The 22,273-nt window shown below is 35.8% G+C and overlaps 2 protein-coding genes across 3 annotated transcripts; one reads left to right on the top strand and one right to left on the bottom strand.

Moving 5' to 3' along the window:
• Window positions 1–572: 572 nt before the first annotated feature.
• Window positions 573–7,863, bottom strand: LOC106057668 (ribonucleases P/MRP protein subunit POP1-like). The gene is made up of 7 exons (XM_013214979.2): window positions 7,647–7,863; window positions 6,164–6,348; window positions 5,398–5,634; window positions 4,912–4,999; window positions 3,852–4,502; window positions 3,372–3,521; window positions 573–2,147 (listed from the first exon to the last, which is right to left on the bottom strand). The coding sequence occupies exons 1-7, from the start codon at window positions 7,783–7,785 to the stop codon at window positions 949–951; spliced, it is 2,649 nt and encodes an 882-aa protein (XP_013070433.2). The 5' UTR covers window positions 7,786–7,863; the 3' UTR covers window positions 573–948.
• A 4,108-nt stretch (window positions 7,864–11,971) lies between these two features.
• Window positions 11,972–22,273, top strand: LOC106057666 (uncharacterized). 2 transcript variants are annotated; one of them, XM_056031365.1, is made up of 8 exons: window positions 11,976–12,385; window positions 15,281–15,424; window positions 15,562–15,711; window positions 15,814–16,005; window positions 18,291–18,503; window positions 20,065–20,286; window positions 20,631–20,761; window positions 21,930–22,273. In XM_056031365.1, exons 1-8 carry the CDS (start codon window positions 12,304–12,306, stop codon window positions 21,990–21,992), a joined length of 1,197 nt encoding a protein of 398 aa, XP_055887340.1. In that variant the 5' UTR covers window positions 11,976–12,303; the 3' UTR covers window positions 21,993–22,273. The 2 variants fall into 2 exon arrangements, with proteins under 2 accessions (XP_055887341.1, XP_055887340.1); XM_056031366.1 differs by lacking the exon at window positions 18,291–18,503 and having other exon boundaries at window positions 11,972–12,385.

Here is a 22,273-nt window from a genome sequence, read left to right as displayed (position 1 = left end):
AAGTGTAGCAAAATAGGCCATATAGCTAGGTCTGCACTCTTTCTTAAGATAATTTTTATTGATCCAATCAAATGGAAATTATAGTTTAACTACAATTGACAACCTCAGCGTAACTACTGTACAATAACAATATAGATGCAAATACGAACAACATTCAGACACCAAAACACATATACACTCATAACCATCGCTTTATAAATTAGACTTCTATGTACTTCTCGATGACGACAGATGATCTTGTAACACTCTGATTGAAAGTGGCATGGAGGAGTTTTTAAATCTTTCTGTTTTAGTTCTAATGGAAAGGAGACGACCACTTCGTTCAGATCTTATGTAACAGTGGTTTAATGGAAGCATGTTATCTTTAAGAATCGTGAGTGTTTTGGAAAGGCATCTTTCATGAAATAGCTCTTCTTGAATCAACCGACTCAAAGATAATGCCTTATTATTATATTTATTTAAAGCATAACAATAAAAATATTTTTTTCAAGTACCATTTATCATGCAAGAAAGATGGTGAGACCAGAGGTAAAATGAGCTAGTAATTTAAAGTTATCTTTGTAACAATAAAGCAATTAAGTCCAATATAAATTTTTTAAAGTTTATTCTCTTTGAATATCCACAAGTCCATACATTTTGTTATTAAATATCACATTCTAATCATGAAATTGCTAAATGAAAGATTATAGGACAAAAAAATAGTTATTCAATTTAAATAGTTTTATTATTTATACATGTACCATTGGTATGCATGAGATTTATGAAAAAATTATAGACTACATATTTTTTAAAATATTTTTTTTAGCAAAATTTGCTACAAAAAATGTTTAGAATTGAAAATATTTATTGGTCATATATTTTTTTTTCACGTCTCAACATCACATGAATGATGAAAACAAGACTTAACAGAAACTTTAAATAGTACTGATCCAAATGTGACTAACACATTCAAACAATAAGAGATATAGAACCAAATCTATACTGAAGAGAACTAGGCCTTCGGCTTAAAATTGTACAAGATTGACAATTCTGTTGATCTTCTATCAGTTGTAGCAATGCCAATACAGAACAGAAGCCAATCCCCATGCCATGGCCAGCTGCCAAGCTGTATGCCCCATAAGTCACAAAGCCAGCAATTTGCCGAGTTGTGCAATCCACTAAATTATAGTTGGATAATGTTGAATGAGACTTGTATGATGTTACATCGGCACCTTCAACTTTCTTATTTTGACCCTCAGGCTCAGAGCTAACTGAACAATGAGATGACTGGGTTATGCTATTTTGGGAATTAATTTCTTCCTTTGACTTCAATTTTTTATTTCCCTTCTTTTTCTTCATCTCCTTTCTTTGTTTCCTGAAGGGATCTGGGTGTTTTTTCTCCACAGGTTCTGGATTATTACACTTCTTCACCAACATGCTTAAGTCACTAGCATTTGGAAGACAAATGTGGCTGTTCATTGTAGGCACACCACGTTTGATAAGTTTGACATGAACAGCCACTAGAGCTGAGGCAATCTGATCAGTTGAGTCAACAGCTATTGCTTTCAACAATGAACTATGACCTCCGCCTGAAGGAACTGCTTTACCCATACCTTTAGGTGTTTTTCTTTTTTCTTCCAGAAACTTTTTAGTTTGTGTCAAGGCTGAATTGAGAAGATTAAGAATCTTCTTATCCCTTAAAACAAAGTACTTTCCTTTATCTGACAAGTCTAAACAAGAGCTATATAAATGCTGATACCAGTCTCCCACAAGTTTCTCAAACTGAAAATAAAATGGTGAAGGGATACCCAGCTTGACGTAGTTAGGCCTTTTAGCTGGTGGTCTGCGGTTATATTTTAACTCAAGTTCCTTTGACTGACCCAAAAGCTCATCTTGACCAGATGATGTGTCTGGGTAGTCCCATGGTGTTGACAACTTCTTAGCCAGGAGATCTATATTGCGAGCCTCTTGCAGCCCGCCAACTCTAGCACCTCTGTACACCAAAGCTATCCAGAAGGCCATAGCCCAGCCAGCAGGTAAAATCAAATCCCAGCCACTTGAGAACCCCGAAGGCACAGAACTCTGGTGGTTCATGGAAGCTGCACCTGGCCGCTGAATGAGGATAACAGGTATTGCAGATTCCATTTCACCAAGATCCAATGTTGAGCCTGATGCAAGAAGAGTATTAAACAAGAGTTAAAAAAAAAAGAGGAATACTTTAAAAGACATGTAATATTACTTGCCCTTAAGGTAATAAAAACAAATCTTGTAAGAAAAATTATTTTTTTGTTCAATAATGTGGGAAATGAAACAAAAAGAAAGCTATATTTCTTTCTAAGAATGCATACTAGCTACCTTCTAACTTGAGTGGTAGACGATGCAAGACTAATGTAATAAAAGCAACTCACAGCTGATTCTTATCTGACTTGATGTAATTAATCATTTAAATACAGGCTTAAAAGAAATTTGTTAGTTTTATATATTTTGGATGTTGCTTTAAGATTAATACAACCTAGCCTAAACCTTTGGGCAGGATTCAACCCTGGAACCGTCAAGAAAAACAACCCAGAGCTCATGTCACACAATCAGGCACCATTTCTTTTAACCAATTTAATTTCAATTCCATAGCATGATAACGACCATCAAATTACGTCCAAAAAAAAAAAAAAAAGGCCACTCAACAAATGGTCTACAAACTGCAATACAGCAACCTATGAAATTAAAATCTTGCTATAGAGGCCAAGGGAACGTACTGTAAATTTATTTTGAATACCAATGATTGAAAATTAAACATTTTCAGTTTTGCGTTAGCCTTTGAATTTCCACAAAATCTCTAAATCGTGGCACTGGGTCAACATGAACAAAATAAACTATTTCAAGATTTAAATAATCTAAATGAGATGTTTACCTTAAAATAATAGGAAAATGAAAGCAGTGACTTACTTATAAGACTATGCATTACTCTAATATTGCTTTCAAGCCTTGGTCCAAGACCAAGTTGGTTTTTGAAAATTGTAGTTCAAGCACTGTGTCACAAGTGCACATTGAAAGTTTTATTTATAAAATTTTTGAGTTATATTAGAAGTAATCAATGCTGGTAGTATTGCAGTTACATTCATTATATTATCAATGGAGATCAATTCTTTATATTTCTTGCAGAGCTATCTCCCTTTAATCGGGATTTGAGAGGTATAAAATTTAGAGTGGGCTGAGATTGAGCAGCTTAATTAATAATAGAGTTTTCCCCTAAATTGCTATGAATTGATGTGGTTTAAACTATTGGGTGTTCACCACATTGTTTCTAGGAACACAAAAAGCCAATTTAAACTTCTTTTGTACTATTCTGACGAGTGACTTAACAATAACAAAGAATTTATTTAAAAGCCTACTACCTGGTATCTGGTTGTGACTCCTCATCTCATTCAATTTGTGCTCAGATATTTTAGTTGTTTTTACCAGGTTTCTGACAGTGGCATCCCATAATGCACTGCTTGCAACAGACTCAGTAAATAATTCATTAGGTAAGCTAGTAGTTAAGTTACCTATAAAAACAAACTGTGTTATTACTTATGACAATAGTTGTGTAATCTAAATTTAAAAAAACTTTTTATAATTTGTAGAGCTTTAAGAAAAACAAGCTGACAAAAAGACCCTTAAAAAATTATTTATACTTTTATCTATGCTAAAACAAAAAAATGATGGATTTATAACTGGGACAGGAATCGAACCTGTGACCTCTGGCATAATTACCAGCGCTCTGCCTTCTGAGCTACCCAGTTTGAACAAATATCTCATCATTCCTTAAACATTAGGGAAAAAAAATGTTGAAACTACAAGTACTGTCAAATTTGTGATTTTATAGAATTACTTACCCCTATTGACAACAGATACTTTTGTTCTCTTGGGAGGCAGCAACAATCTTGGATCCCTTACAGTCAGTCCAATGACACAATTATTGGGGGCTTCACCTGGTGAATGACACTTTATTAGCTGTTCCAACACTTGGGACTGATCACTGATAACATTAAGGGCATTCTCCTTTTTGTAATAGCCCTTCCACCATTGCCTTTTGTAGTCGGAATCATCCTCTTCTACACCAGCTTCCAAACTTTCATCATTGGGGCACTGAAGCCGGGCATCATCCTTTTCTAAGAATCCAGCAACATCATATAGTTTTAGGGTTTCCGACAGAACCATGTTAGAGGCAGGCCCAATAAGTCTAATTTTGACAAGCTCTCCTTTGAGCGGTGTGACCATGACATTGCTTGTCTCTATTCTCTCTTCAGAATGCAAGGCTCGGCTTGTTGTCTCAAAACATTTCTTCACTTCAGACAGAACTAACTCATAACTAGATCTATGACAGCATATCCACAGTGTTGAATCCTGATCATCCTGATTAAAACATGGCTGCCACAGAAATTTTACAGAACCTATAGCTTTATAAGGATAACTGTCATATGAGTACAATGTTAGAGTCCCTTCCCTTGTACCATGTGATGTAAGCTTAGCGGCAAATGTCAGCCCTTAAAAACAAAAAAAAAAATTCTTAAGAGTAAATAATATTTATTTATATGCTATAGGTGTGCAGAAAACCTAAGTAACAAGTAAAACTACACTAACGTGAATGTGGCAAAAAACTTAATATAGGTAAAATAATTTTTGTATATATACTAAGGATGAAAACTACTGTATTCCAAAAAGGATTGGGGAAAGGAAGGAGATGGCACATGCATAGATACACTTAATAATTTTATGCAATGAAAGCTTTGAGAATTATTTTATTTTAGACAGGTTTACCTCATTCCTAGAAAAATTATGGTTAAAACTGATTAGATGACCAGCTAAAAAAATAGCTTCACTAGTATATCAACTCAGGATTTGGAACTAATACAATTACCAGTACAAATATGAAAGTAAAAAACCATTACAAACCTGTTTTCTGACTAGTCAAGTGAGTCAAACCATTTAAGATCTGCTGCCTTTCACCTTTGATCTGTATATAATGCTCAAAGGACACATCCTGATGACAAAATAGTTTCATGAGGTCAAATCTCCAAACTTAAAGAACAATATAAGATATAATCCTCTATTAATGCTATTTAAATTTTGATTTTGTTTAATAATTTATTTTTTTTAATTTTCACTTTGAGCCCTAACCTTAAATTTTACTCTTCGGATAAAGACTTGGTTGGCACACAACTATTATAGCTTACTATGATAGGCTTAGAATGTCATCAGGCAACACTTTTCTTTTCCTATTACCTTTTATATTAACAGTGAAATTATAGTAGGAATGATAGGGAAAGTACCTTTAACACGCTGACATATATGGATCCGATGTTTAAAAACAGAGAATTATATTCTAAAGTAGAAGTTTCTCTTTTAATCTATATTAACTAACAAATGAACACATCTTACCTGCATTGCGCAATGATGACGAACGGCTCGATAGCAAGCCCTACCACTCTTGTCATTAGGATGGTGGGCAAGTTTACAGCCCCACCTCTCAAGCATTTTAAACCGTTTTGCATGCCAAATGTGTGTCTCAAGCCATTCAACTCTGCGTTTGCGTCTTTCATACTCAGACAACAAGTTTTTAGGTCGACGTCTGTGCTTTCTACTAGGACCTTTACCAGGTGATTTGGTCTTTTCAATCTGATATAATAATGTAAAAAAAGTATGAATGTAGAGATTAAATTATCGCAATTATTATTATTATTATCTGCTATTTCAATTATTATTAATTAACTCCTTATGTGAATTTTGTGATCAGTTTTATTCCTATTGTTGTACAAAGTCATAGGAGGTTACAAGCAGTTTTTTTTTAAACTTTTGCATAGGCAGAGCTCTTCATGTCTTGTACATAATGAAAAGATACATTTAGAATTTCCTAAATACCCAAAGTGAAAAGCTATTTATTTATTTCTCTTAACAATTTTCAGGTCTTGATATAAAGCAAACCAAAGAAATTTAGTATTTTAACCTAGACATAATGAATATTTTTTAATGTGATTTTTTTTTAAAGTTATCTCTCTTTGCTTATGACTTGATTATAATTTAATAAAACTGAAAACTGGGTTAATAAAAGGCTTAGATTGGATCATCCAGAACATAATTTGTCAAGAATTTAAAAATTCTAGGTCTTAATGAATTAAAAAAAAAATGACTGTTCATTTCACGATACCTCTGCTCGCACAACACTATGAAGTCTTCTTGGAACTCTTTTAAAATTATAACTCATAGCTCGTCTACGCATGTGGCGAGGGAGTTTTTGAAATGCCATATGATTACCACCAACATTTTTAACAACTTCTGAAAGTGCCTGTATTTCCAATGCTCGATTTTCTGCAAAGGCTTTAACTTTTATTGCTGGAAATATAGAAAAAAATTAGATTAAAATATATTATTACTTTCAATTTAAAAATAAGTCAACGTTTAACGAGATTCTAGATCATATTTCAATTTAAAAATAAGTCTACATTTCAACAAGATCATAGATCAAATTAAAACCTAGACCTATATTACTATATATTTATATATATATATCTTTAAACCTCTTTAATAAATTTAGGTATCAGCATATAATATCTAATTCTAGATTTTGACTCATACTATAGATATTCTAATTTATAATTTGTAGAATCTAGACAAAAGTTGTTAACAGTTAAAAACTTTCAATTTTATTATTTTTCTACATCTAGACTCATAAATATATTATAATAAATATTATTTATTATCATTAACAAGATTATCTAGATCTATAGATAAATAAGATAACCGATGCTATAATCAATGCTCTCTTTCCAGTACTAGTATTATATATGTATATATAGTATATTATATATAGTTAGTCCATCGTGGTTCGATGATGACCACTTTTTGTCATCCAGGGGGCTGAGGGCTTTGTGCCTCCTTTTGTGGCTGGTGAGACCTATGTGAGCTCGGAATGTTCGGCTGCACACTGGGCAGGTTATTCCAGCTGGAGCTAGCGTCATCATAGGCCAGCTTTTCTTCTGCCAGCAGTGTTCTCTTTTCCTCAACAATTTGTGCGCCAGTTTTCAAAGCGCGACGCCAAGATGCTCTGTCATGTGCTCCTCATTGTCGCCCAGGTGGCTGGGTTTATGCTGAATGCTTTCAGAGTATTATATATATATATATTATAATATATATGTAATATGTACTCTATATTGATCTATTACTTGATTCACGCATTAATAAAATGCTGCAAAAGTTTTATATATAGACTCTATTAAGATTATATTATATTTTTATTCTAATTTAGATCTATAGAATAGTCAATAATCTAAATCTAGATTTCTAGATAGTAGATTCTAGTCCTAGTTAGTCTAATACATAAATCATCAAGTAACTAAGTAAGTACCTCTAGTCAACTCTAAGACTTGAACATTGTAAGTCAGACAGAGTAGTAGTCTTAGGCTTAGTTGGAGTTGGTACAATCAATTACAATGTAGACATTACTCATTACTGAAGTCATTACTCAAAAATACTGTGATTACCATTCCAGGCATTGCCATTACATTACATGATTTAGATCTATAACATTTACATACAATGCCATGGTCATACAAACAAATTAAACAATCAAACATTGAAACATCATTACAAAAATTTCAATCAATATTCAAAGTATTGAAAGTTAAAAGTACCATTTATTGTTACGGCACCATTTACTCCCTCGTCTTCATCTAACTCGGTTTGATTCTCAATCCGTACTCTCTTTTGAGGTACGCTACCGGCAGCATTATCAGATACGTTGTTATTAGCAATATTTTTTCTCTTGCCCATTTTGCAGTGAAATAACGAAGTTGTCTATTTGTAACACATGTGTAACTAGAAGCACAAATCTATGAATGTTTCTATTTAACCTAAATCTTTTTGTTCTTCCGGGTCAATGTCTGTACGCTCAAAAGAGTATTCGCAATATAGATTTTCGGATCATCCATCAATATGTTTTGGCCTCCTTCAGTCTTAGAGCGACTATGGTTCATCTCGAACACTTTTTTATGTGACTGTGGGTCCCTATTTTGGAGAGACACTCCAGTCCACTTAGGCCTATATTGCAGGTTAATGTGGCTTTCACTTTGGTGGTAGATGAGCCAACCATTTTTCCTATGGTACACTTTTCTTCAAGAGCTGAGGCCCATGTTTTTTCGCTTTCCATAGCTTTCTTGGTCACTGTCTCTCTCCATCTAGTGCGGTCTAGGGCTATGTCTTCCCAATGATCAGTATCGATGTTCACTGATTTGAGGTTCCATTTAATTACATCCAAGTAACGGAGGTAGGGGCGACCAGTCGAGAGTTGTCCGTAGAGAATGACTTTCGGGATGCGATTGTCCAAGCCAACGCAGGCGGCGTTCTCTGAGGGCTGTAACGATGCTGGGAATACCTGTTCGGGTAAGGATCTCAGTATTGCACACTCTTTCTTTCCATGTGATTTTCAAGATCCTTCGGAGACATCGCAGATGGAATGAGTTTAGTTTTCTCCCTTGCTTTGCGTAGGTGGTCCACGATTCAATGCCGTACAGTAGCGTACTCAGAACGCATGCCTTGTAGACCTCCATTTTGGTCGCTGTAGTGAGCTTTTCTTCTTGTTTTCTTCGTGCTAATTGTTAAGCCATACTCTTTAAAGGCCTGAGAGAAGCGGGACATTAGTGACTGAAGCTACTCCTGTGAGTGTGCCACTACCGCTGCATCGTCTGCGAATAGCATATCTCATACGAGGGTGATTGTGATTTTAGTTATGACCCTCAGTCTGGCAATATTTAGGAGTTAGCCATCAAATCTGGAATGGAGATAGCCTTCGGTGGATTTGTCAAACGCGTTGTGAATTAGCAGTGAAAATAGTTTTCCAAAGAGGATTGGGGCCAGGAAACATCCTTGTTTAACTCCGCTGTTTATACTGAAACTTTCGGAACAGGCACCGTTGAACTGCACAGTAGTACGGTGCTAGTACCCATCATATTTTTGTGAAAGGAAACAATTACATTTAGCAGCTTGGATGGACAGCCCAAGATGCTGCATCTGTAAAATTTTAAAGAGGTCATCTCTGCTGACTTGGTATATATAGTCACGCCCATCATGTTAAGTTTGCCAATGACTAGCCTAATATTGCGATTAAAGTTGCGTTTCTGAGTGGGGAAAACATAAATGGAGGAAACATTAAAATTCTTTATTTTATTGAAAGTATCCGATATGAGATTCCGAGATTTAAACATAAACACGTAGCGGTAAAATTATTCACTTTCAGAAAAGAACAAAGTAGCCTTAGCATAAGAACTTAAAAGGTCTAAAATATCATTATGCTGGATTTTCAATATCTTTTCTAGTTTACGAGATCTAAAAGGGACGGACGGAAGGAGGGACGGACGGAAGGAAGGACGGACGGACGGACATTCCACATAAAACAAATAACTGCTATTTCCCTTTCGGGGGCCGCTAATAAATCTTTGTGATTTCAAATATTTCTACCAATAGTTTTTGTCTAGCACAATTTCATGATGATAGCTTTTTCAATACTCTATGATCCTATCACTTGTTTGGACCAGTTAAGAAAAGGGGGTGGGGCTAACAAATTTTAATTGTGGTTAGGTAATAATAAATAATTGTTTAAAGGTTCACTTTGATCGGAGAATAAGTGTGGGAGAGATAATGTGTACATTCAAGGGAACAAAACTCGACATATTAAGCCACATAGGCCCTATGTGAATACTGAAGTATTACTTTTCCTTGTTGGTATTAAACAAAATAATTAATAACCAGTGATTAACGGACTCATTTTTTTTAAATATATTAATTCATGTATTGTCTACGTAAATGAATAATTGTTTAAAGTTTCAGAGTTTTAGAGAAATAACGTGTTCAAAGATTTTAGCGGACAGACAGATAGACGGACAGAGTTGATATAAGCTTGATAAAAAGGAGAGAAAAAAAACGTTGAACTATATTCTTTTTTTAAGCAGCGTGAAGCACAATAAGTGAATATGAGAGGAAGTGTTAATGAATGAATGAAAAAGTAAGCACTTGAGAGAAAGAGAGAGCCAGAGAGAGAGAGGGGGGTAATTTAGTACGCCAGCAAGGTATCAGAGCTTGTCGGAAAGATTTTATTTTCAGTCGAAAATTAAGTGGCATTAGAAACTGTGCTTGTATCACATCGGAGTGGCAGTCGACTTCATTAGTTGCATGTTCCGATCACAAGTGTCAAAAAAAAAAGTTATTGATTAATAGCAATGCAAATATTCTCTGCCGGTTTTATTTGGTATGTGACCCATACCTACTATAGTACATCTGAAATACACGATTATAAAGGAACATGCCATTTTGCTTATTCGTACTACGAAAGCAGTGTTTCCCAAAATGGGGTATGCTTATCCCCCGGGGTACTGGAAGACGTTAAACTATGCTGATTTATTATATTATGTTATTAAATTAAAATAAATTAGTAATAAGTTTTAATTCACATTGTTTAATATTATTTGATTTTATGTTTACAAACTCAAAATCGGTGTTGTTAAACATCGTGAAAATAAATATTACAAAGATATGATATATGCTCTGGCTCTGTCATATAAATGCAAGTACATAGAGAAATGGGGGAGGGGGTTGACGAGGGGTACTCAGCAATACAAAAATTTTTAAAGGGCTACACATAGGTGTACGATTAAAAATGATAATACCAATTCAACTTCTACAGTGCTTTCGTTTTTTGAGACTTCGGGGTCTCGATCTTGCGGACTAATCGATTGCTTACATTTTGAGCGGCAGAAATACATTCAGGCAGAAGAACATAGCCGAGAACGTATTGAAATAGCAACAATAAAAATGCGAATGAATAGATCTAGTTTCGAAGAAAAAAAATCGCAGTATACGTCAAACGTGTAATTTTGAATATAGTGTGTCGAGGCTACGTTTTCAAGTTGTTTATTTAGTTCATCCGCTCGCCACGAAGGTACTCAAATGAAGAAACTTTAACTCAAGCAATTAACAGCAAATAATTTTATTAAGAAACTACAATCCTTAATATAGATAGTAGATCTTCAATTTTCGAGCACATTACTCATTCAAATGCTATCAACAATTCTAATTAGTCCAGCAAGTCAGTTTGTCATGAATGATACCACCTACAGGTCATTAGGCTCAGACAGCACGAAAACGCCTGTATGTCTGTTATCAATACTATTACATAGAAAAGAGTGGTAGGCTATGTTTGTGTGGTTTGAGCCGAATACAGCCATTCATTTTGTTTACAACTTCTCTTTACCCTTTCTGTGACGAGTCAGTGACTTTTTTAAATATCTGTAAAGGGCCCCCACCTACATCTGACGGAACTCTAAACCCTAACCGCATCCCCTTTGGGTTAAAACGCGGCGTTCTTGAGGTCAACTTCTGATGGATTTTTTTTACAAAGCTTATATCAACTCTAGTCTGTGTGTCTGTCTGGCCAAAAGTTTGTACACATTATTTCTCCGATACCTAATCTCAGATCAAACTGAAATTGTGTACAATTATTTCTTTTACCTGACAACACAAGCATCAATTTAAAAAATGACCAATTAGTTAGTAACTATTGGTAATAAATAGTACTTGATTTAATTGGTGATATATGCTGAATTAGTGCCCTTTCCAAGGGAAAGAAATAGTACTTGACTGAAGTGGTGGTATAAGCTGAATTAGTCCCCTTCATATTAGGCTTAGTGAACAATAAATAGCTATACAAACTCCCATGTTCATAGGCTCTTCTCTAGCCGAGTGTCTACCACAATGGCTTGAGTAGCTGAAGTCCACAAGTTCGAATTCAGGTCGTTCTCCTTTTTTTATATAAATTTAAAAAGCGATCAGCCAGATACCCTTTTCCAACTGGTCCATGAGATGCTATATATTTCATTTTCGACCATCTCTTGTCAACTCTGGGCAGAGAGGGGAACGCAGTTATATACAGGCCTAAGTACGATAATCGTCACAATAACTTTCTCGCCGTATAGAGTTATACAAACTAACAAAACGTTAATCGATTTAGTTTCTCAAGAGGTGAAATTATATGACAACCATTTGCTGACATTGACTGCACTGCCGCGTAGAAGAAGTTTCTTGGAATTAATTAACTTAGTACATATCACTACCCGTGTCAACACACACCACATTCGACTGTGCCGTAATTGAATTTTCTATTCACGGATTTATTTTTGAAGTCATGATTTTTACAGTACAATATAGGACAATTTTGTTTTTAAATCACAACGGAATTAGATCGATGTTTTATTTTTGACAAAAAAAAAAAAGATTTGAATTAGCCTCGGGTTTGTAGAAATGTCTCATTCACATCTTGAAATCGTTTCAAAGGTGCTTCACTATTCCTTCATGCTATCACTCATTATTGCTAACAGTCGAGGTAGGTTTTTCAGATTTTATTTGTTTATAAATTTAGGAAATGGGCTAAAAAAGATATTCATGCAAAATTCATGGTTAGCTTACATTGGGTATTGCTAACTAGGTAGGCTATACCAGACACCTGAGCGCCACCTGGGGACTTAAAGAGCAGGACAAAACTACGGAGGGATGAATAAAAAGGCATTTAGAATGCATTATAAATATTAAAAATCTCGAGATCGAATCCCGGTGGACTGGGTACCTAATATACATTGCTGGCCATATGATACACTCGTTAACCGTTGGCAATAGAAAGAGATGACGCATAGGGCGCAATATTTGAAAAGATTACCTGTTACATTTTATTGTATTTATTTAAACGCTTTCTTTTCTAATTGACGATGTCAACGTTGATTTGACCACCCATTAAACTTAATTGATTTTTTATTTATAAACTTTAATTTGTGTTGTATAGAAACAGCATGAACTCTCCTATGAGTCTATACAACATATAACATTTTCTGATAACAAACAAACAAAAGTTAATGAAGTTAAATCATAACAGGAGAGTGAAATACAAATGAGCGAAATGAATAATGCTATCGAAACGAGGAAAATAATAAAGGAGAGAAAGAGTTAATACTTCACACCATGGGCGTAGCCGGGGGGGGGTTGGGGTTTAAACCCCTCGAAATGAAATCTCTCCTGCGGGTTGGGGGGGGGGGAGATCGGAATTTAGTGTCTGATTTTTTGCTTTGATTTTGTTTATTTTAGGTGAGATTTTAATACTAAACCATCGCTTGCCCCAGCATAGCCAAGGGGGTTTTGAGTTTAAAACCCCCTCCAGCGGGGTTTGAAGCCAAAAAAAAACAACCCCTTCATTATATACAAAAATAAAAAATGAAACACTCAAAATGCTATAAGCGTAGCCCAAGGGGGGTTTAAGTTTACCCCCCCCCCTTTTTTTTCAGTTTAATGCAGAAAAATAGCTCTTCAATATAAATAAAAAACAAATTACACACTAAAAATTCTATGAGCGTAGCCAAGCCAAAGGGGGTCTTGAGTAAAGGACTAAGGGAGCGAAACGCTGTATTTTTCATATATATGGCTGTAATTAGCGATTCTTTCCATTAAATAGCGCCATGCGCATTTTTTTTTCTTTCGTAATTATCTGTTTATGTTCTAAGACATATTCTCTATTAAAAATTAATTAATTACGACTAATTAATTAATAGATTCGTTGATTTTTCGATTTACTAATGTGTTCTCGTTAATTATGATTAATTGTGTAAATGCTCAACTTGATCTGATTATGGGAAGTGGGAGAAATAGCGTGTAAACATTTATGACTAGACAAACAGACAGTGGTGAATTTATAAATTCTTTAAAATTCTATGCGACAATAAATTATCCGGGGCTGGGGACAGAGTCATCACATTGATTGAAACAAGTTTTTTTTAAATGACGCGCATAAAAGTGCACCCAATTTACGTCATGGCATGCCTATTGGATATTAAAAAGTGAAGTTCCCCTTTCAGACCTAATGGTCTATAGGGCAGATGATGTAAAGGTCATTGTCAAGTCTTTTATCTGAATGAGCGTTGTTCTTGTGTAATGTAGATACCTCTTCTGGTATCAATACAGTGTTCTTGCTTTGTTAATTAGAAATCTTTGTACACACGCTAAATCTTGCTGTCGCGTTTGTACACCTCTGGATCTACTGAGTAATAAGACCACAACATGTCTATTTAGAAAAACTCTCTAGCAGCACACGAAATATTTATTCTTCATAATAAGATACACAATGATTGGCAACTTCAGCCATCACAAAATAGCACAAATTATTTCACATAGAATAAACTTATAATCCTTGGAAAATTATCACATACATAGTTCTCAATACTTTTATCTTAAAAAACAAGACACGTCTGTCTTCTAACAAATCGGTGGGAAGCGTGGTCGAGAGGCTAAGTGCGCTTGAACTTGGCTTGTCTTGGCTACCTCGAGGTTTGAAACCCGACTCGGGCAGAGTTGTGTTTACTGAGCGCCTAAAGGCAGCACGGAAAACCAACTCCTAGATACCATCCCCCCCCCCCCCAACTGGTCCACAAATGAGATTGGACCAAAGCGCTCTGAGCATGCTATAAGCATGAAAGTAGCGCTATATAAAAGCTATAATAATAATCATGGTGTTGACTCTTTTTGCCCATGTGGTCTGCCCTAATCATGTGTCCAAAAATATTCCCTACTCCTCGTGAAATAACTTCTTCTTCATAAACTCACGTATCTCAACCAACCAATGTCACAGTCGACCCAATCATGGTGTGACAGTCATCTGTTTTTTTTTTTGGCCTACGGTTAACAAGAGTGTCATGTGGCCAGCACAACGACCAACCGCCTTTACTTTTCCCAAACTAACGTCGGGTACTCATTGGAGCTGGGTGGACTCAGAGGCGCCCGAAGATCCCGAAATAAAAAATCCCAGTCTTCACCAGGATTCGAACCCCTGTCCCCGCTCAGCCACCGCGCCTCCCAATTGGATATTAATAAACGTGTAAGAATCCTCCTTATTGGTTTAGGTTAAATTTCAGCATGAAGTTGTGAAAATGTATTGACAAAAATCAGGGAATAATAACATAGTATCTTAACAAGGATGCTGGTGTTATCTCCATCTCAATTTACTAGAGACATTTCATCTATGCAGGCATAAATTATGTTATTTCAAAAGTGAGTTTTAAACTCATTTCATATAAGATGTAAATGAGATTGAGAATTGGTTGGAAAATGAAAATAAAAAGATTTCTTCATCAGTTGTAGACCAGTTTCACTAATTGGATTTCCTATTGGGAAAACATCAATAAGTGGCATATATAATTACATTCTGAATTATTTATTTAAAAATACATTTTCATTCCAGTCTTAGCGCTTTGTTCTGAGAACTTTTTTGGCTCAAGATGCCAATACAAATGTCAATGTCAGGATCTATGTGAAGGAGATGGCAGCTGCGTAAGGAACAGTTCTCAGTGCTTACCTGGATGGTTTGGGTTAAAATGTCAATACCGTAAGTCAGAATTCAATAGCAATTGAGGTCATTGAACACTTGTTAAGTCCTACTCAATCAAATAATTAAGCCTTCAGATCTACATAAACACAAATCCCTATTTCAACGAATGTATTGTTTTGTTTACTAATGAGCAGAAGACATGGCAGAGACGGCAGATGTCCAGTCATGCTTGTCTAGTTCGGACAGACAGACATGTCAAAAAAGTTCCACTTTGGACACGATACTTTTAACATGGAGTGAGCCTCAAGTTTTTACCTGGCTAAGACTAATTTTGCTTGAAACAGGTGGGGTTTTTTGTTTTCTTCAATTTTTCAAATTGTCTAATTTTTGGATTCTCTAAAATTTCGTGATTGTTTTTTTTTTTTTGAAACATTTTACTATTTCAGCCACTTTCCAAGACATAGACATTAGGTTTAAAACGTCTCTGCATAACTTTGTTCTTGAGTGTTCCAATAGGATAAAGTTTCAACCTGACGAGAAGACAGTGGACATTGGCTGTGACTTAAATGTACCCATCAACAAGTTAAAAATTGTCAGCAAAGATGCGGCACAAATAAAATCTATATTTGTCAGTGGAGGTAAGACCCGGTACTATTCACACCACTGAACTATATATTTCTATGTCTATGTTGCAAACGTTTTAAACTGTTGATCAAAGAAAATGACTTCTTGTATAGGTCATAATGAGAGCTTCGCAATTTACCAACCCCGCTTAATTAATAAATGATAATCCAATCCCATTCACCTGGCCAGGCTCACACTAAACGATATTGTTACAAAATCTGTTCATTGAAAACGTATGAATATTAACAATAAAACATTCCTAACTATTCTATGTTGCTGAGGCATTTCACGAACATTGTATTAACTCTTTCTCTCCTAACTGACGATACCAGCATTGATTCCACCAAAATGTGGTAAATAATTTCGGAGAGAAAGAGTTAAAGCTATACGTTAGTAAGTTGCACTTCATCGTCTTCTCTTTATTATTATAGCTTTTATATAGCGCTACTTTCATGCTTATAGCATGCTCAGAGCGCTTTTGGTCCAATCTCATTTATGGACCAGTTGGGGGGGGGGGTAACTAGGAGTTGGTTTTCCGTGCTGCCTTTAGGCGCTCAGTAAACACAACTCTTCCCGAGTCGGGTGTCGAACCTCGAGCCCCCTTCTAGGTAGCCAAGCCAAGTTCAAGCGCACTTGGCCTCTCGACAACGCTTCCCTCTTCTGGTAAATCTGTCATGCCATGGGAATCGGTCTGTGCTTTTATGTTTTAAGACTTAAGCACAGTGGTGTAACTATAGTTGGGGGTCCGAATTTGAAAATCCTCCGGGTCCCCACTTGAGGGTTCCCCAAAAGAGTATTTGAGTTCCTCCTTATTTCTACATTAAATGTTAAGCTAATGTCATGTTATCATGCTATTCATGATGTTATGTCAATTAGTGACCATGTTGCATGTATTCCACGCATTAGACTTTAGACAAATATAAATATTAAGTAAATTATCTCATGTCATGATATCAAATGTCAAAATGCAAGGAGCCCTAAAGAGGCCAAGCCCCACTCCCTGGGTCCTCAAAATCCCTTGTTACGTCACTGCTTTAGCACAGTTTCCTATTTTGTAAGAAAACTTGAGTTGTCTGTTCAGAAAGATCATTTTATTGTCTCGAACTAGTTAGGAATTGCGTAACGCAGTGTTTCCCAAACTGTGTTCCGCGGAACCCTGGTGTTCCGCGAGGCCTGAATAGGTGTTCCACGAACTAATTAACTAGTAGGCCACCACGTGAATAAATTTCCGTAAAGGAAAAAGTTTGGGAAACATTGTCGTAATGTAATTTGGGGTCGGCTTCTTCGTGTCATTATCAATAGATAATGTGTGCCATATGAGGAGCGCCTCATGTGGCCTCTTCTGGAAAGCACACTTTTAGGAATTTTCTATCTAAACTTTTTATTTGGATCGTAAAGCACACCTTCGGACTTTAGACACTTTCTATACGTACCTTTATTTTAAAGCTCTTTTTTTTTTAAGTTTAGTTTGATCCCTGTTTTACTTTTCATTTGTTAAAATATAAGAAAATGATGAGCTCTTGTTTTAAATGCGTGCACCCAATAGAGTAGCTTTTTAGAAAGAAGAGCCATTGCCTTAGTTTGATTTTTCTACTATTTAACATTTATTGGAAGGATACTTGGATTATTTTATCTTATCTTATATAATACAGACGTTACTTCAAAAAAGAAGATGATTACGTCCTACGCGTCATGCATTTAGTCATGCATATTAACCAATAACTTAAATTCTGCCAAGTCACTGGTTTTCCTGGCTAGCTCAGGCAACCCATTCCATGCTCTAATAGCGCTAGGGAAGAAGGAGTATTTGTATTAATTTGTCCTAGCATATGGGACGAGGAACGTGCCTTGATCGGATGGATGTGAAAAGTTGATAGGATGAGGCATAACGATCTCCCACATTTGAAATGAATCTACCAAAAGAACTCAACTATCTACCAAAAGAAACTATCTAGAAAACAAGGCCTTTAGTTTTGAAAAGTATATACATTAAAAAAATAGTTTTGTTTTAATGGGTTTTCATAATTGTTTTCTGGTCTTGTACAGATACATTTCGACGAGCGCTAAGCTTCGCTATTACAGATAGCTTGGTTTCATTATATGCTTCAAAGTCCCGATGTTCAGCTGTCTAATTGTGAAAAAGAAAGAAAAATGTAATAATTATTGAAAATAGTAGAGACTAGTCCAACGAATGAAACCTGTCCCACCTCTCTACTGCCCATACGGTGCCCCCTCCAAATGTGGGAGATCTTTATGCCCCAGCTTATAGTATTTTAATGCTATCTTTGGTTCAACTCAGGTCGAAATGTTGCCTTGTTACAAAGGACATCCCAATCTTCTACGCATGACAGCGAAGAGCATTATGGAGCTCAGCGAGCAGTAGATGGCAGTGTAGTTCCTTCCTGCATTGAGCAAGGATGTACTCACACAAGTCTACAGGATGGACAGCCCAGCTGGACAGTCATGTTTGACAAGCCATACAATGTCAATAAGTTTGTTTTATATAACCGATGTAATTTGCTTTCAACAAAATGTTTATTTCTTCAATTGTTTATAAATTAAACGTAATCTAAAATGTGTTATTGTTGGAAGTTGATATTTGATATTTTGGGGGTTTCGGCACAATTAGGGCCATGTTGTGGCATTGTTGGAAGTAATGACCTTTGTATAAGTGCTCCATTATCTAGTAAAAGCTTCCAATGGCATGCGTCTCACATATTCTCTGAAAATCAGGTCAGATCATGATCTTCACCTGTGGCTCAGATATATGCCCGGTGAAATTGTTATCACTGATAGAAGAGACATCGGCGATTAACTGGAGCCTAAACCTGAAAGCTTCGGGCAAGAGGGGACTAAATTGCTTTGGCCGGACTTAGCCATGGCGGGGCCCTATGCGAAACGGATTGCGCGGGACCCAGCTAAGGTAGGGATACGGATAGTAAGTGAAAATTAAGAGTTTTGTATTAGACAAGAAATTCGTCTTTTTATTTTATTCATTCTGTACCACGTACAGAATTACTTTACGAGCCTTTCGTGTAGCGAAGTCATACTGTATATCATAAAAATTCTGTTTCATACTTAGATCACTCTCAATAGCAAGAATAACCAAAATGTTTCAATTTATCTTACAGAATTGTTGACCTCAAGTAATTCTTCATTAGTTTGAGGCGCGAGAAGATTCTTTCACCAGATTACACAATTATGCCTACGGGTATTGCAAAATGTCGTGTTTTTTTTTATCGCGCTTTTTCCATATTGAATTATACACCTAAATGACAATATTTCAGATTTTTATGAGTTTTCAAAAGATTCAAATAATTTCCCAAGATTTCTATGACTTTTTCTTATGTTTTGCAATTTCAGGAGATTTCCAGGAGCTCCTGGTAAATAAGGGGGCCGCGGGAAAATGTTTTAAGTTATAAAATAGATTAATTTAATAATTTACGCCTAGAATTAGTGCAGGGCCTATGAAAGTGCGGGGCCCACTGCGTTCACATAGGTTGTCGGCTATCCATCAGTCATAAAGAAAACTCTGATTGAGGGTTCCACGACAAATTGTTCACGACTATTTGTTCACCCGGAAAACCATTCACCCGACAATTTGTTCACACGACTATTCATTCACCCGACATAGCGTTCACTGACAACTTGTTCACAAACAACTTGTTCAATGACAACTTGTTAACCGAATAGGCCTATTAGTTAACGACAAATGATTCACATAACAACTCATTCGTTCACCGACAAATCTTTCACCGACAAATCGATCACTAGATCTAGATAGTAACTCTTAATAGTATATTCTCGTCGCGTATTTAGTTTGTTTACATTAAAAGTACAGTCGTTTTATGGTTGATGGCATCATTGGCATGGTAGAACTCTCAGACAGGGCTGGGGTTGAAGAGCCCTCAGTTCAGGCCTGTCTACCGGATAAACCCTTTCCGGTTGCCAACCTGGATAATGACGCCTATTCCAAAACTCGACATTATCCAAGGTAACAAATAGGTAGCAACATGCATGTTTGACATTCTCAATGTTATTCTAATAATGTTGATTTGTTTCGTTTCTATAAGTTGACGATAAGCCAGATCGACTAAAATACTTTGATCTTCAAGCTCTGGACTCCAATGACACCACAATATTTAGTTACCATGACGATCAGAGCACCCAGATGAGATACACTGTACTATACTTCCCTGGTGGACCAGTGGCATCTGTGAGGGTCAGTGAGGCATACAAAATGGACGATGAACCAGTGCCTATTGTCTCCATTAATGAATTTGAAGCTTTTGGAGGTAAACGTAGACCTAGACCTAGACCTTGACCTATCTCCCCATTAATAATTTTTAAAAATGATGCGTTTATAAATATTACATTTTAATATATTGCAGATATAGGCTTTTAAATGTTGTTTGATCTAGTACAGTAATCGCCAAAGTTCAATAAACTAAAAAGAAAATTAGAATAAATAAAAAGTTGCTATTGAGAAAAACACAAGATTATGGTGATTTTTATAAAATAACTTGATTGAAACGATTGTAGGCCTATATAGCCTATTATTATTATTATTTATTACGAATCAACATGTGCAAACCATAAAACATTTTTTTTTACAAAGACGTGGTCCTTTTATTCACAGATTGTGTACCTGGTCACTGGGGTTTGGATTGTAGGCTACAACGAAATGTCCCCAAGAATGCCAATTTAGTTGTCATTTGGAGACAGGTCTGTGTAGTAGGCCTTTTATTCTCTCCAGCCCAACTTCTAATGGTGAGCCACTGTTTCTTTAAACGTGTCTATTTTCTTTTAGAAACATAAGTTTCAAATCGAGAGACTCAATAGCTGTATTTTACAATACTGAGAAAGAGAGAGAGAAAGAGAGAAAAAGAGGAAGATATAGAGAAAGAGAGAAAAAGATATATAGACAGAGAAGAGATAAAGAGAGAGAGAGGAATAGAGAGATAGAAAGAGAGAGAGAGAGAAAGAAAGAGAGAAAAAGAGAGAGAGAAAGAGAAAAAGAGATATAGAGACAGAAAGAGATATATAGAGACAGGAAGAGAGAGAAAAAGAGAGAGTGAAAAAGAGAGAGTGAAAGAGAGATATAGAGAGAGAAAGAAAGATATATAGAGAGAAAGAGAGATATAGAGAGAAAGAGAGTGTGGAAGGGGGAGAAAGAGAGAGAGAGAGTAAGAGAGAAAAAGAGAAAGAGAGAGCAACAAACATACAGACAGAAAGAGAGAGACAGAGACAGACCGATTTCGAACATGTGTATTCTATAGTTTTAGTAATAAGAAGTTGATTTCTATTCTATTAAAAACGTGTTAATATATAGACCTACTTGCGTTTATGCGTTAATTAATGCAGCGGCGCCGAACGATACATTTCCTGGTCCTTAAGTAAATTGATATTGGGCGGTCCATGCTTCACAGTGATTGAAACTTGTTTGTGTGATTCAAGGGACTGCAATACGTTTGGCGCCAACTCATTTGCTGGAACCGCATGTGTGATTAATATAGTTTATATAGTTCATTGTTCCCAATACCAGAGTTGACTTCTGGGGCCTTAGCACTGCAAGGCAGTAGGGCTCTGAGATCAGAGTATTCATCAGCTAAATAAATCGCCATCTGACAAACTTTATGTCTGAAGCGCCCTTTTTTTTTCCCACACCAGGTATCATCCTTCACCCACCTATAAACATAAGTTATTTTTGTTAGACTTAAAAGGACTTAAGCCACTCAAATAGGTCAAGTGCTATTTAAGATCCACGCCATTTAAAGAGTATATTAAAGACAATCGGATGTTATCGCCAGAGTCAGCCTCGTTTTAAATACATTTGAAACTTGATGTGTATTCTATTAAAATTGCGAAGCAAGCAAAAAAAATAAATAAATTGTAATTAAACTTTTTATTGACTTGTTTTTTTATTCATGTCTTACAGAATGTGATAGTTTTGGCAAATGGTTTGGAGCAGGCTTCGGGGCAGGCATCGGAGTCACTTTAATAATTGGTGTCACTATTTTTGTGGTACTGTATTTCTTTCAAAACAAGTGTCGAAATTCGACTATAAAAACACCTCCAAACCAACATTCGAATAAAAATACATGCGTTACTAACACCGGAAGTTACAATTCCCATCACTATGACGCTGAAGAAAAACAATACGAAACCATATTCCGTATAGGAAATGTCAAGTCGTCCGAGATGCAGTCAGATAATATGGTGTATGAATCAGTGGAATAGTAGGCTTAAATTTAGTTAGTACTTTAAAAAAAATGTGATTGT

The sequence above is a fragment of the Biomphalaria glabrata genome, chromosome 5 (assembly GCF_947242115.1).
Source record: "Biomphalaria glabrata chromosome 5, xgBioGlab47.1, whole genome shotgun sequence".
Taxonomy (NCBI): Eukaryota; Metazoa; Mollusca; class Gastropoda; family Planorbidae; genus Biomphalaria; species Biomphalaria glabrata.
Note: the sequence above shows the minus strand (reverse complement) of the source record. Positions and strands in the feature narration are given on the sequence as shown.